The 14,087-nt window shown below is 40.7% G+C and overlaps 1 protein-coding gene and 1 pseudogene across 1 annotated transcript in view; one reads left to right on the forward strand and one right to left on the reverse strand.

Moving 5' to 3' along the window:
- Mnat1 (MNAT1 component of CDK activating kinase) overlaps positions 1-7,871 on the forward strand; it is a 154,854-nt gene extending 146,983 nt beyond the window's left edge. Inside the window, exon 8 of the mRNA XM_021647256.2 lies at positions 7,432-7,871. Coding sequence (XP_021502931.1) covers positions 7,432-7,552 — 121 coding nt within the window. The 3' untranslated portion in view covers positions 7,553-7,871. The remainder of the gene's footprint in view (positions 1-7,431) is intronic.
- Positions 7,872-10,027: 2,156 nt separating this feature from the next.
- On the reverse strand, positions 10,028-10,981 carry LOC110554581 (large ribosomal subunit protein eL30-like; annotated as a pseudogene).
- Positions 10,982-14,087: the final 3,106 nt, after the last annotated feature.

Here is a 14,087-nt window from a genome sequence, read left to right on the forward strand (position 1 = left end):
TTAAGATTATTTCACTTGGGGACTGGAGAGATGGTTAAACACTTGTATTGTTTTTGCAGAGGACCAGAGTTCAAGTCACTGCAACCAATTATGGGGGCTCACAACCACCTGCAACTTCAGCTCCAGGCTTAACACCCACTTGTGCCACCTGTGGGCACTGAGCTCATGTGCAAACTCCCATACACATAATTTCACACTCTTTGTAAAGCTTACGTGATTCATCGTTCTAGACATTTCTGTGTGGGACGGGGGAGCTTGTCTTTCTTGTTCTGAACTGAGTGGCTGATCCTTGCACTGTGATTTCGTTACAGTAAAGTCGCTGTCTAAACATTCCAAGTGAGGGTAAGAACACAAGTAAGAGTATGTATAGCAGGGAAAGCTGTGAGGCTTTAACAAGAATACTCATCGTCCTGATTGACTTCAGGGTAATGGATGTGATGAATGGGAACTATGCTAGGAAACATGAACTGGAGTCAAGTAGAATAGACCGTGAATGGTAGGCTGAGGAGTTTGGAGCTGATTCTTTAGAGCCCAGAGTCAATTAATGTCTCCTTATATGAGAGTCAGGAGACCTTTGTCCTGAGAAGAATAATTTAGCAACCAGGAAAAGATGGAAGTGGAAATGTGCATGCTGTGAATCAGTTCCGACACTATTAACAGTAGTCTATGACCGGGCCCAGTGTGGTGGTGCACACCCGTGACCCCAGCATTTGGGAAGCTGACACAGGAGAATCATGAATTTTGGACCAGCTTGGGCAGCAGAGTGAATCCCAAGTATTCTGGGCCACATCTCAAGAACAGAGCAAAACAAAACAATAAAACTCAGCATAAGAAATAAAACAAAGATAGTCAAGATCTGAAATAAGATATATTGGTGGCAGTGAAAATGATATGTGGAATAAGAAAAAGGAGAATCAGTCAGAATGCAAATAAGCTAGTAACTTAATCTTTGAAAGAAAGTATGCCAAGGCAGCACTGGGTCATAGAACCTGGGCAGATGTAGTCTGGTACTATGTGGCAAAGCTTTGAGGGCTTATGACAAAGCCATATATAACTTCCCTTTTGTAATATACAGAGAGAATAATTTTCGTGTTCTCAAAAACAGACATTATATTTTGAGAGGCTATTCTTTTTTCGGGGGGAGAGGGTTGGTCTTTGGTTTTTGAGACAAGGTTTCTCTGTGTAGCCTTGGCTGTCCGGGATTTGCTTTGCAGATCAGGCTGACCTCGAACTCACAGCAGGCTGCCTGCCTCTGCCTCCCTGAGTGCTGGGATTACAGATGTGCACTACTGGGCCCAGTGAGAAACTATTCTTTGATTACAGACTATTATTATAATTGTCGTAGTTCATTATTATTTATTGTATAATCTTTTGCTCAACCTAATTTATAAATAAAATTTTCTATCATATAATATATTATGGAAATGCATCTTATGTATGGGGTTTGGTTCTGTCTACAGTTTCAAATTGGTGATCTTATACTAAAATTGGCCAAACATAATAATTTGTTTTTGGAATAAAGAACTTCTGAATTTAAGAAATCTTTTTAATAGTTATAAAAAAAATCGCCTGATCTGTTGGCTATTGTGTCTATTTCTGACTTTATCCAAATTCTGCTGCTGTAATAAATGACCGAGGCGGCTTATGGAAGGAACAACTTATTTGGCATCTGGTTAGAGAGGGATAAGAATTCATCGTGGTGGGGAGGAATGGCAGCAGGCAGCATGGCCGAGAGATCATATTCTCTCAACTTCCAGAATCTTATGGAATGAGCAAACTGGCAGTGGGTTGACTCTATGAACTCTTTAAAGCCTGTACCCAATGATGTACTTCCTTCTCCCCAAACTGCCCTCTGCCTCCAACAGCACTGTGTACTGGGGACCAAGTATCCAAATGCTGTCGGGGATAGTCTCATTCAGACCACCATAGTGCCCAGTTCTTCAGACATTCCTGTTTGTGTCTACTGCTCATGCAGAATCTATCCTTAGAGCTCTATCAGTAGGGATGTCCAGCAATGCCAGCAGGAAATCACCACAGAATCCATTAGTACGTTCTTTATTCCTGATTTGAGTATTTTATACTCAATTCAAATCAAGGAAACATTACTTGGATTGCATGATTATTCATTTACAGTTATAGCTACTTTATCTGAAAATACCTAGTATAGTCTTGAGAAGCGATAAATTGTAGTGTGCTTCAGCTGATCTCTGTAATGTTGTGGAATGAGTGGTGAATCCTAGTGCATACGTGCCTACGTGCAGTCTTAATTTCCAGATCTAAGCCTTGCTGTTCAGATGGCCTAAACATCTGCCATACTTGCTGTCTTTGTTCCTGAGTATGTTGGTATAAATGTGAAGCAGCTTTATTATTTAGCTTATTCACCTGGCACCCTCATCCACTCGCTAGACCAATAAAGGGTAACATGATGTCTATCTATGAAAGTTAGGTTTTTTGGTTGGAGTTCATCAAGCCATATTGGGGTTTTGCTTGTTTTTGGTTTTGGTTTAGTTTTTTTCTTTTGTTTTTGTTTTTTCAAGACAGGTTCTCTGTGTTGCCCTGGCTGTCCTGGACTCACTTTGTAGACCAGGCTGGCCTTGAACTCACAGAGGTCCACCTGCCTCTGCCTCTCAAGTGCTGGGATTAAAGGTGTGTGCCACCACTACTGGGAGCCATGTGTTTTTACAATTAGCTGCAGAAGTATGGCTAGTATCTTAATCCTAATACCTTCCCCATTTATCTTAGCATGCACACTTATCCACTCATTGCTATTCTAGTGCTGTCAGTAGACTCGCACATATTCAGTGGTGTAGTTAGTTTTTAGAATGCTTTATTTTATCAATAGTCTGAGGAGCCTATTCCTCAGGTTCTTTTTTTAATTGTTTTTGTGAATGTGTTGCCTGTGTGTGTGTGGGGGGGGTACACCAGGATGTACACATTTAGAGAGGCCAGTGTGTCGTCCTCAGGAGCAGCATCACCTCCTTTGAAACAGGCCTCACGTTGGCCTGGTTCACCAATTAAGCTAGGCTGGCTGGCCAGTGAGCTCCATAGATCCTCCTGCCTCTACCTTTTTAGCAGAGATTAGAAGTATGTGCCACTACACCTATCTTTATATATATGTGCCAAGAATGGAAATCAGCTCCTCTCCTTACATAGCAAGCACTTTACAGACTGAGTTCTCTCCCTGGTTCAATACAAATATTGTGTAGCCATGGCTAAACATTGGGCGGTTGGTTGGGGGTGAGGCAGGGGATACAATGCATTGGATTGAAACCAGGACCTTGAACGTGTTAGTAGAGTGTTCTACCACCAAGTAACACCCTAGCCGATGGAATGTGGTCCTCAGACCTGGAAGAGCCTTAGTCTTGACCCAGAACTGTATTGGGACCGGCCTCCTTAATGAAAGATGGCATTAAATGCAAATTGTAAGTGGGCTGGCACCCTGCAACTTGGCACAGTTCAATGAGCCTGTAGACCAGAAGATCACTTAAGCTCAGTAGTTCATGGCCAGTCCTGGAAATGTAGGAAGACTCTGCCTAAAACACAAAGCATTAGAAAAGCTCACCCCACATTTTGAAAAGCAGGTCTTATTTTCTAGGCTTCACTATTCTTTCTTTCTTTGAAACAGGTCTGAATGTAATTCTTCACAGGACCTCGTAATTTAAAAGAGAAGCAACTGATGTGAACTCGTTTTTATTTCCATTTCAGTTCTAAAATGTGTTCCAGGGTTGATCTCAAAGAGGCTGTGACAGGTGCTCGCAGAGCGCGCACTGACTTGCTCCATGCTCTGCCCCTTCTTGATCCTTGTTTGAGCAGCAACAGAAGGAATCGAGGACAAAGTGTCTGCCAGATGGTCAGTGCAGGGCTTTTAAGGGGAAGGAAATAGTAAGAGTAGTCCCAGAGGCACTCTGTCCGGACCTGAGGAAGTGAAGTCTTTCTAAAGGAAAGTGTAAATTATACCACCTACTGGGGAATAAGAGCTGCTAAAAATGAGAAGCAAAAAGGGACGTGTAAATTGAAGTCCAGGAAAACCATCAAGTCCAGTGTTCATGCTCCTCTAAGGTCCACTGTTTCATTTTCTCCTCCATCTCCAGAATCCGCTAGTGATTTTGATGTATAGTGGCAAAGGAAGGCAACTTTAGGCAGAGCATAAATTAGAGTCCAAGATGTCCTTTGTATAAGAATTACCTTATGTGTTTTTCAAAACACACTGTTAGGCCTTGTTAAGAAAATTACAGTTTTTTTTTAAATTGAATTTAGTCTGTTTTCAGTAAAAATAAGGGTATAGCTACCAAAATAAGCAACCCCACAGTGGATTCTACTTCCAAGACTTACACATATTCAAAATAAAGCCATGAGAAGCAAAAATAGTTTGGCATTGGCTAAGAAGAGCTGTTGTGTCCAGGTCCCAAAGCTTGGCTTCTAGAAATGAATTCGCCTAAGATATATTCCTTGTTTTGTTATATAAAACTATAAAAAATGATGCCGACCTCTAACATAGTCCCAGGATGTGTCATTGAATGACCACAGAAGAAAAAACATAGGTATGGAGTAAGGTAGAAAAAGGGGCAAAACACTAAATTCTTGATGTCTGGTTTCAGTGTGATAGAGCCTTAAAATACTTTGGCATACCATAATAATTAAAGGGTTTAAACAGTGAATTAAAACACCTAGAAACAAAATCGTACAATTGAATTGTAAGAATGAACTATATTTTTAACTTGATTTAACACAGATTGCCTTGGTTCAAATATATTGAACCACCTAACAGCAAAAGTTTTGTATAGCCCTCGAGATCAAAAAGAGTAATATAAGTAGGGAGGACTCTTAAAGACCACAGTCCCAGACATGTTTAATGTAAATGACTGGAGAAGGAAAATGCATTTTCTTCAGTGCTACGCAAAGAAATTTTAATTGACTTATTTTGGCAGTGAGAATCGTACAACTTACCATTAATAACTCAAATTTAACAATATTTGCTCATTGCTTTGGATTATGGCTGTGTTCAAGAAGTACTATTTTCAAACACTAATTAATCATTTTAGATAAACTTTTAAAAAATGCATTTATGGCCTCAATGAGTATGACTGTTTATTACATTTTCCTTATAAAAGCTGAACTGTTTTATATACTCTTTATGGAAACAGTGCACAGCCATAAATTAGAAGATGCAACTGTTTTAGGTATTTACTGGGCCCGCGTTTGCCTGCCAGCGGGGCAGCTGTTTCAGGTTTCTCGGCATAACATATAAAAAGCCGTGTGCGCACTGCAAGTTTATACTGGACTTGCCAAGCCAGAGACGTGTGACTCAACTCTCCCAGCAGCCAGCCAGACCAAACGTAAGGAATCAATAGCTAGCTGCACATTGGCTTTTATTACCGCCATGAAAGCCAATTCCATTGGTGATTGTCTTTTTCTGACTGTTGACCAACACTGCGGTGCTTGGGAGCCAGAAGGCCACCTTTCTTTTGAGGCTCTGAGAAGAAAGTAATGGGCTATTATCCGGTGTGTGGGTGAAAGTCAGCTCAAACAACTCAGTAACTGAGTATGCAAGTTCCATTTTACCTGTAACAGTATTTATTTGTGTGATCATCAGTGAGTCTCTGGTGGCAGGAGCTGCGTTTTACCTTGTGAGGCAACTCACCACATACCCTGTTTAGTGATAGGAATCCCTTTAGGATCTTCAGGATTTTTTTCTTTTTTTTTTTTTGACAAAGTCTTACTTTGTAGTTTTGGCTATCTTGGAGCTCACTGTGTAGACCAGGCTGTCTTCGAACTCAGGGAGATCTGCCTGCCTCTGCTTCCTGAGAGATAGGATTAAAGGTGTGCACAACACTCAGCCCTATCCAGCAGAATCGTAACAGCTTGCACTTTTTTGTGCTCTGCAGGGTAATAAGAAAATAACCTTACAGTCGTGTGATAGATTTAATAAGTTCCTGTGAGACTTTAGGCTTTGCAAGGAACACTTAATGATGCTAGCTCATCCTCAGAGGTGTATAACATAGCATAATCCATGTTTTATTTTATCCCTTAAATTCTTCATCTAAATACATTTCATATTATACTGTAGTTGTATATAATGTTTATGGTTATGTTACACAGAGTATCCATTATTAGTGTTCTTTATAACTTATAGATAAGTTTTGGGGATATATAACAAATAACCTGTTTACTATAAATAGACTACCCAGATAGTTTAAGATTGTTGTTCAATAAACATTCGGTTTTTTCTCCTTTGACTTTTACCCTTGGCAGAAAAGCAAGGATTTGGGTTAAGACCAAGATTTGTGACAATGTGAATAAATTATATCCAGTTCCGGGAGCTTGGCCTGTCTCATTTCGACAGTTCCCTCTATTTGGTCCCTTAAGTTGCCATATATACTTTAATCATACAAGCTTATTAAACATAGACACAAACAGAAAACTGACTTGTTATGTTAGAAATAAGAAGTTGCTCATGCATTAAGATTTCAGCACACAGGAAGTTTGAATGAATGAGTAGAAAAAGTTCCAAGCTATTAAAATGTCTTGCTTCTTGATTTATTCATCTGTCATACTTGTAATTCTGAAAGTGGGCAAAGCAGCTTTGTTTGCAGGGACTATGTGGCTTCCTACAGAGGCATTAAAGCAAGGCTGCAATTATTCATTTTCCTGCAGTGGTAATGGTCATGCTGACAAGTCATTTCTCTAGTCGGATTCTCTTATTCTTTAGGCCTGTTTTGTGTTTTATGAAGCAGACATTTTTCATTGATAAAAAAAACCTGTCAGAGTAAAGAAACATCATTATCCTGTCTTTTAAGATCAGTTGAGTACTTCTGCACTTACTCTCTGAGTCATAACATTTTCAGCGTAGACTTAGTGTCAGATTTCATGGACATGTCAACTCTAAGGTTTCTTTTCTTGCATGGAAGGAGACAGTACAGTTTGGGGTACGGAGGTGATCTTGCACTATTGTTTGCTCTCTTCCCTGCCCCATTCCTTTTTCTCCCTGCCCCATTCCTTTTTCTTATTTAAGGATTTGCTTTAAAATGCCTTTGTGAAAATATTAGTAGCATAATAGTGTCATGATGTGTATCTATCTATTAAGAGTACCCAGAAAGGACAGCATTCATTGGATGCCTAAACCGTCACCAATGAAACAAACCAGTACTGGATAGTGTGAAACTGCACATTTTAACGTTTCATTAGGATGTATGGGCTACAGCTTCAGGACTACTCTTTGACCTCGCTGTTCTTTGTAACTTAGTCGTAGCTGGACAATCCATGCACACAGTCGGCATGTTTCCTTTTAAAAGCTGATGTTCGTTTATAAAAACCTGAGCATTTCCATCTCAGAACTCCTTTTAAAATTAGTAATCAGTCTTACACTTGCTTTGTAAAGGGTCACCAGCTTCTGTTTTTCACATCGCTGCTGTACTTGTCATTTCCTTTCAGGTATTTGAACCATGTCCGAGCAGCATCTCCACAGGATCTTGCTGGCGGCTATACTTCTTCCCTTGCGTGCCACAGAGCGCTCCAGGATGCATTCAGTGGGCTTTTCTGGCAGCCCAGATAACGTGCATTTTCTCATTTATAAGATTTGGATCTTGGAGCCAAACCAAGGGGCTTGAAAGTAAAGAGATTTGTGACATCCCAGTCCGCGCAGCCGCACAGCGGCACCGCCTCTAGTTGCTGTGTCAAGTGTTTATTACAGTCTGGACCAAGCTGAGAAATGTGCTGCATATGGAGTCACGGAAGAGATTTATTTTTTACTTCTATTCTTCGGAGACAGAGCAAAGCATTGAGCCTCATCTGATAGGAAAGAAATAAATGATTTGCCTATGTATGGAGTTGGCTTATGACACTTTTTAAAAATAAAGCTTGACTTTATGGTACATTTTGTGGTTTTTCTCTTCTTATAGTATTTTCTGGAGCATGTTTCCAAATGCCTTTTTGATTATAACATTCAGTGTTAATATCCAAGTCTATATTTTTCCCATAAAACTTCCTTTTTTTTTTCTAATGTCTTCTTAGTAGTGGTCCAGATAAGTGGATATATTTCCTCCTTCCAAAAGGCTGTGTCAAGTAGAGCCTAACCTATGATGATAGTGCCTTCTCAGCCTTAAGAAACTCAGGACCTCTTTTCAGCGGTGCAAAATGAGGCAAACCTAATATGGTTCCCAGCTGTGAGCCACACTCATGATAAACCAGAGCACCTGCTTTAACGGCAAATTCAAAGAAGTAAGCTAATAAAATTTAATACATCAATGGCACCTTTCACTGCCAATGTGAGCTCATTTTATGATGAGATGTTGAGACTGGAAAAGGTACCGTGTAAGTGAAATTTGTCTGCCTAAATTGTAGACTGATGTAGTTTTCCACTGAAACTTGAAGGGCTTTTACTGTGTGCATGTCTTTGTTTAGAGTCTGGGTAAGGACAGGATAGGCACATGGAGCACCCCAACCTGTGTGAGTGTTTCATGAGGCCCCTGAATACAGAACATAGTTTTTCAAGGAAATGAAAAGAATGGCTATCACAGCACATGCTAATTTTATGGGTGGAGAATTAAAGGAATCAGGTCTGTGGTTCCATTGGCGTGTGATAGTCATCAGTCACAGTGCCATCTTATTTCGCTAAGTGGAAGTTCGTTCCAGTGCATCTTGTGGTGCCACACTCCTTTGTTAGATAGCACAACGCCTCTCATCTTTGATAAATGAAAAACCCAAGAAACTGAGTAAGTCAAGATTATACATGTAAATCAGTAAAAAGCTAGAATTACTCCAAGTTACTTCTTAATCCAAATCCAGCCTGACCTGTTGATGTGAATGAAATGGGTGTTGGGCTACATGTTGTTCATTATTAGCCCTATGATTACCATGCAGTATTATTTAACCTGCTGTCACAATTAAGATTTAGACACCGATTAGATTTTATAATTGCCTTATTGACCTTGGGCTGGAGAGATGTTTCCACCCACACTGTTTCAATATCCTCACCATCCAACTCTCCCATCCTACACCATCCACCATAACCATTCCTGTCTTGGCTACCTTCTATCCATAAGCTTATAAATACCTTCTTATATTTTTCATCTGGACCTTTCCATGTCATCCTCGGGAGTCTTTTTCTCCCAGCCGACATGGTTCCAAACATGCTAACCCATCGAGGCATCCTCCTTCCTCCTCTCTTCCTGTCCATCTGTTTTTCCAGTGATTCTCAATTCCCAACGCTTGGAAACCTCAGCCACGCCTACCCCATTCTGCCCTGCCCAGATTTTAGGCCTTTTAATCAACCAAATCACGAGTAATGTCTTAGGCAGGTTTGCCCAAGGATAGGTGTATTCAGGCAGGAACCAGATCTTGAGGGCCGGTAATTAGCATTATAAAACAAGCATCAGGCCAACCCTCAACACTGACCACTCTACAGTTTGCATAGTATATTCCTTATATTAGGTGTTTGCTAATTGAGAATTCGTGCTTTTAAGTCCAATGTATAACTCTGATAAAAGAAGTGACCAACGAACCTACGGTTAGGGCTTTGTATGCTTGAGTGCAAAATTAATGTATGTAAAGTTAGTGAACTAATTAATAAAACGTTTCAAAGGCTTTCAAGCTTTGTTTTGCATCTGCCTTAGAAATCTTTACCTGACAGATTCAATGAAATGGAGAATGATCATGTCAGTAAGAAATGGGAAATTCTAATTTGAATCCTGTGCTTTTTTCTTGCCTTTCAGTGATTTTCCCCTAGAGGCAGAGCCTGCAAGTCTTTCATCTGCAGTATCTGTTGTGTAATCCTAGTACAGAAATAGCCATTGTTCAACTTTTGTGCCAGGCACTGTGCTTTTTAATTCCTGTATTTTCTAGTCCTTACAAACAGTTCCATTATCATCTCCCCTGTTTTAGCAGATAGAGAAGTACAGTAACTTGCCAGGAGCAATACACCTTAAAAACAGTAGAGCCAGGATGTAAGCCCAAGTGGTAAGGCTCCTTTTACATAGAAAAATAGGCCTCTAGCTCATCACTTCCATGTACTTCTTGCTGTTTTACCTGCATTTTCACTTCCTGCCTCCTTATGCTTTCCACCATTACCACTGATTGTCTTTACTCATTCATATTTGCCCACCAGGCTTCTGAAGCTGTAATTATTATTCTAGGTTAGAGGTCCATATAGTAGATGTTTTAGGCCTTTTGGGCTAAGTGACAAATTAAGAGCACATAATGAGATTAAACAATTTGTGACAATTTCATTGATAAAAAGGTATAATTAAGCACAGTTTTTGTAGTGCCTTTAGTTGGAGGTCTGATTGTTATCAAAATTAACATTCACTAATTGTCTGTAATGGGGTTCTACACATTTTACCTTTAAAACTTTTTGTTTTTTAAGGAGCTCTGGCCAAGTTTTTTTTAAAGGAAACTTTCCCTGGTTTACTTTTCACCGATCTCTTCTGGCTTCTAATACTATCAGAATCACTGGGGTCAATGAGAGCCAGTGAGCGTACTCTGTACTATTTTCCGCTCGCTGTGCCCAATTCATTATTATTGCCAGTGTGGTGATGGACACCAGTTCTAGCCAACACGGCATCGTATTCTTCCTCAGATTTCCTCAGAGCTGGGCGGTTGTTGGCGAGGATAACCAGTGTCTCTTTGCCTTGTCTGATTATCTTCGTATCCCAGCACGTACTTTCCACTTTTCATAACAAGTTGGAGCCTACAGTTGATGGACTCTGGAGACTTGTTTGTCTTCTTTGCCTCCACCATCTTCCTGCCTTAGGTGCAGGACAGTCCCAATCAAGAACAGCAGCCAAGATGGCTGGGGAGTGAGAAAAGCTAAAACAGTTTTTAATGGGCAAATTCTGCCAAATATTGGTCTCAACCCATGAAACATATGATATCAGCTATGATGGTTAGCTTTCATTGTCAGCTTACCAACCTAGAATAAAATCATCTAGGAAGAGAGTCAGTGATGGACTGTGTACCTTGGGTTGCCCTGTGGCATGTCCGTGGGGGAACTGTTTGAAGTTATTATGCAGAGCCCCAGCCTGCTGTGGGCAGTATCCTTGCTGAGCTGGGGTCCTGAGCTGAGTGGAGAGGTCAAGGTGAGTGCAAGCAGGTAAGTGTACACATGCATTCATTTCTTTCTGTTCTGACTCGGGGTGTGTGACTTCTTTACAGTGATGGTCCGTGTTAGCCAAAGTAAGTCCCTTTCTCCCCTAAGTTGCTTTCTACAATGGCAACAGAAATGAAAGCAAAACATTAATCAAGATCATATTTTCTTCCACATTACTGTTCCCAGACAAACCCGCCACACTCAGTCTGTGTTAACCATAAACTCTGGGTGAGGGGCCATCCACTGCAGCACGGCCGACTACCAGGGACCTCACCCTCCTAAAAAAGACACCTCTCCCAGAAGCCATCTGCTGTCAGCTGGGGGTGGGAGCTCATGCTATCCCTCCATCTTACTGTTTACCAGCTTTATCATGTACAGGCACTCACAGATGCCCTGAGTATATGAGGGCAGCGGTCCTGTTATTTTCAGATGACACATACCCTCTAGTCCCCCTAATCTTTGGTTCTTACATTCTTCTCGCTCCCTCTTCTGTGCTGGTCCCTGAGCGGTGTGGTGTGGTGGTGGTGGTGGTGATACTGATGTCCTAGTTATGGCTGAGCGTTCAGTTGTGAGGTTCTGCCTTAGTCACCATCCACTATGCAAAGGAACTTTCCAGTCTGAGAGCTGTACTAATCTATGTCTGTAGAGACATGAATTTAGAGCGCAGATTGATAGAATGTCTTTAGCAGAGTAGTAGGTTCACCCTTGATAAGAACCCGTCCGTGGTTCTTGGCTAGATGTTACAGTGCCAGTCATGTGTTTGCTCCTGTGGAGTAGGCCTGAACTCCAATCAGGAAGTACTTGGTTACCCATTAACATTCATGCCAACTTTGAGCATATCTTGCCAACCTGCTCATTATTGTTCACCACTGAATAAAACTTGCCATCCCCTCCTGCACCCGGTGTAGCCTACATAGCACCTTGTGCTTTGAGAGCTAGGAAGCTTCCTGCTATCAGCTGATCTCTCCATTTCTTATCACAAAATCATCTGTCTCTAGCAGTAGGATTTTACCATCAAGTTCTGGTGGGCAACCAAGAGCAAAGGCAAAAGCCTGTATTTTCCAGGAGTCGCCAGCACACCTCTGATCAAAAACTGGAGAGGTGTTTCACACCTAGCACTGAGCTAGGCAACCTGTGACTTCTCAGAGGAGCAGGAGGGTGTTCTAAAAAAGATTAGATTCTTTTCCTGGTGTGTGTCATTACAGAGCATATGAACAGACTCTAGTTTGTGGAAGCTCCTTAATGGCAGTAAATAGTCTGAGGTGACAACCCCTTGGCACTTGCACACCACAGAATATTGAACTTCAGAAAGACAGCTTACTGCTAATTTGTGAGGATGGAAACATTGTCTTAATTTTTGATAGCCTGAAGTGTACAGAATAGGATATTTTGAGTCAAAGTCAGTTGTATAAATAAATGACTACTATAGCTGTTTCACATTAAAGGGGCCTTTATAACCTTAGGTGGAATCTTTAAAGAAATTTATCAGGTCCCAAGTCCTCATGAAGTTATTTTCTGAGGTTATTCAGTGTTCCAGAACAATGTTTAAGGATAGTTCTTCTTTTTGAGAAAAAACTAGTATTGGATCAAAAGCTAAAAAATTATAACCTTTAGAGCCAGTGATAAAACTTAGCATATAAAGGCTTTTGCTCTAAAGCCTGATGACTTGAGTTCAATCTCCAGAAACCACATAAAGGTAGACAGAGCCAACTCCGTGAAGTAGTCCTCTGACCCCACAAGTGTTCCACAGTGCAAACACACACATACACTTTTTTGAAAGCTGTATTCTTTCATATTACAAACTTGTAAATTAGGTGGTACAGCTAGGAAAGATCTCAGCCTCAATTGCTGGCAAAACTCAAGAAATTGGAGGATTTAGTTATGAAAGCAAACGAAGTTTACCACAGATACAACTGGTTCAGACACATTTGAGAGATCACAGTGCTGAATAAAAGAGTGAACAGATATAAGCTTTAAACTCCTTAAAATTTCACAAGATTTATAAACATGTCCAACTAAGCACTCTGTCATACACTACATGGTATTACTGGGCTTGGGGTGGCAGCTCTGAATCTCCTGGGCCTTGCTCTGTACACCAGGCTGGCCTCGAACTTAGAGATCCAAAGGCATGCACCACCACCCAACTTCCACATACTTTAAAAAAAAAAAATCATTTATAAGAGATCTTAGCAAATTCTATTTTAGTTGCACAGTAAAGTGTTTTGGAAGCTCCCTTTTCATTCATAGTTCCACACTGAAAGCAGTCACGGAGGCTAGTTCTTCAGTCATTTCAAGCCGGGTCAGCTTTAAAGAACTGGGCAGTGTTAGTAACATCTGTCAGCCCCTTAAAAGCAAAGCCGAGTTCTTTACCCTCTTAGTTGCCTACTGACATCGCTCCCAGCCTTCTCAACTGAACAATGTTCCTGCCAAAGGCCGGACTCTTAAACATGTTTCTATTTTCTCCAGACACAGTTTTTCAGTTGCTCCACTGAAACACAATTAACAACAGTAAATGCTTTCTTTATGTGGCTAAACAAGTCATTTTGGGGACTTAAAAGTAAGTTATTGTTGTTTTTTTAAATAAGACATGTTTGCTATTCTGGCTTAAGGTTTTCAAATTTTCTTAAAATTATTTCAAAATAGAGACAAGTACTTTGATAATACCATGCACAGTATTTATAAAAAAAATTTTTTTTAACATGGGCACAGATGCTGTGTCACCTCAATAATAAGAATTCACAGCCCACTGTGCCTTCAAGGCATAACATATCCAAGGCTCATTTGTCCTGAGATAACGGCTTTCACTAATAACAACAAAAATGAAACTCGTGAAGCTGGGCATGATGACTCACCTGTACCTAGCATCTGGGAAGCTGAGGCAGGAGGGTTGCTGTGAGTCTAAGTCAAACCTGGGCTGCGCAGAATTCTGGATGAGATTGAGCTATAGTGTGAGACTCTTGTCTCAAAACCAAAACCAAACTGTGCGTATATTCAGAATGCTGTC

This window comes from Meriones unguiculatus, chromosome 7 (assembly GCF_030254825.1).
Source record: "Meriones unguiculatus strain TT.TT164.6M chromosome 7, Bangor_MerUng_6.1, whole genome shotgun sequence".
In the NCBI taxonomy this organism is placed as follows: domain Eukaryota; kingdom Metazoa; phylum Chordata; class Mammalia; order Rodentia; family Muridae; genus Meriones; species Meriones unguiculatus.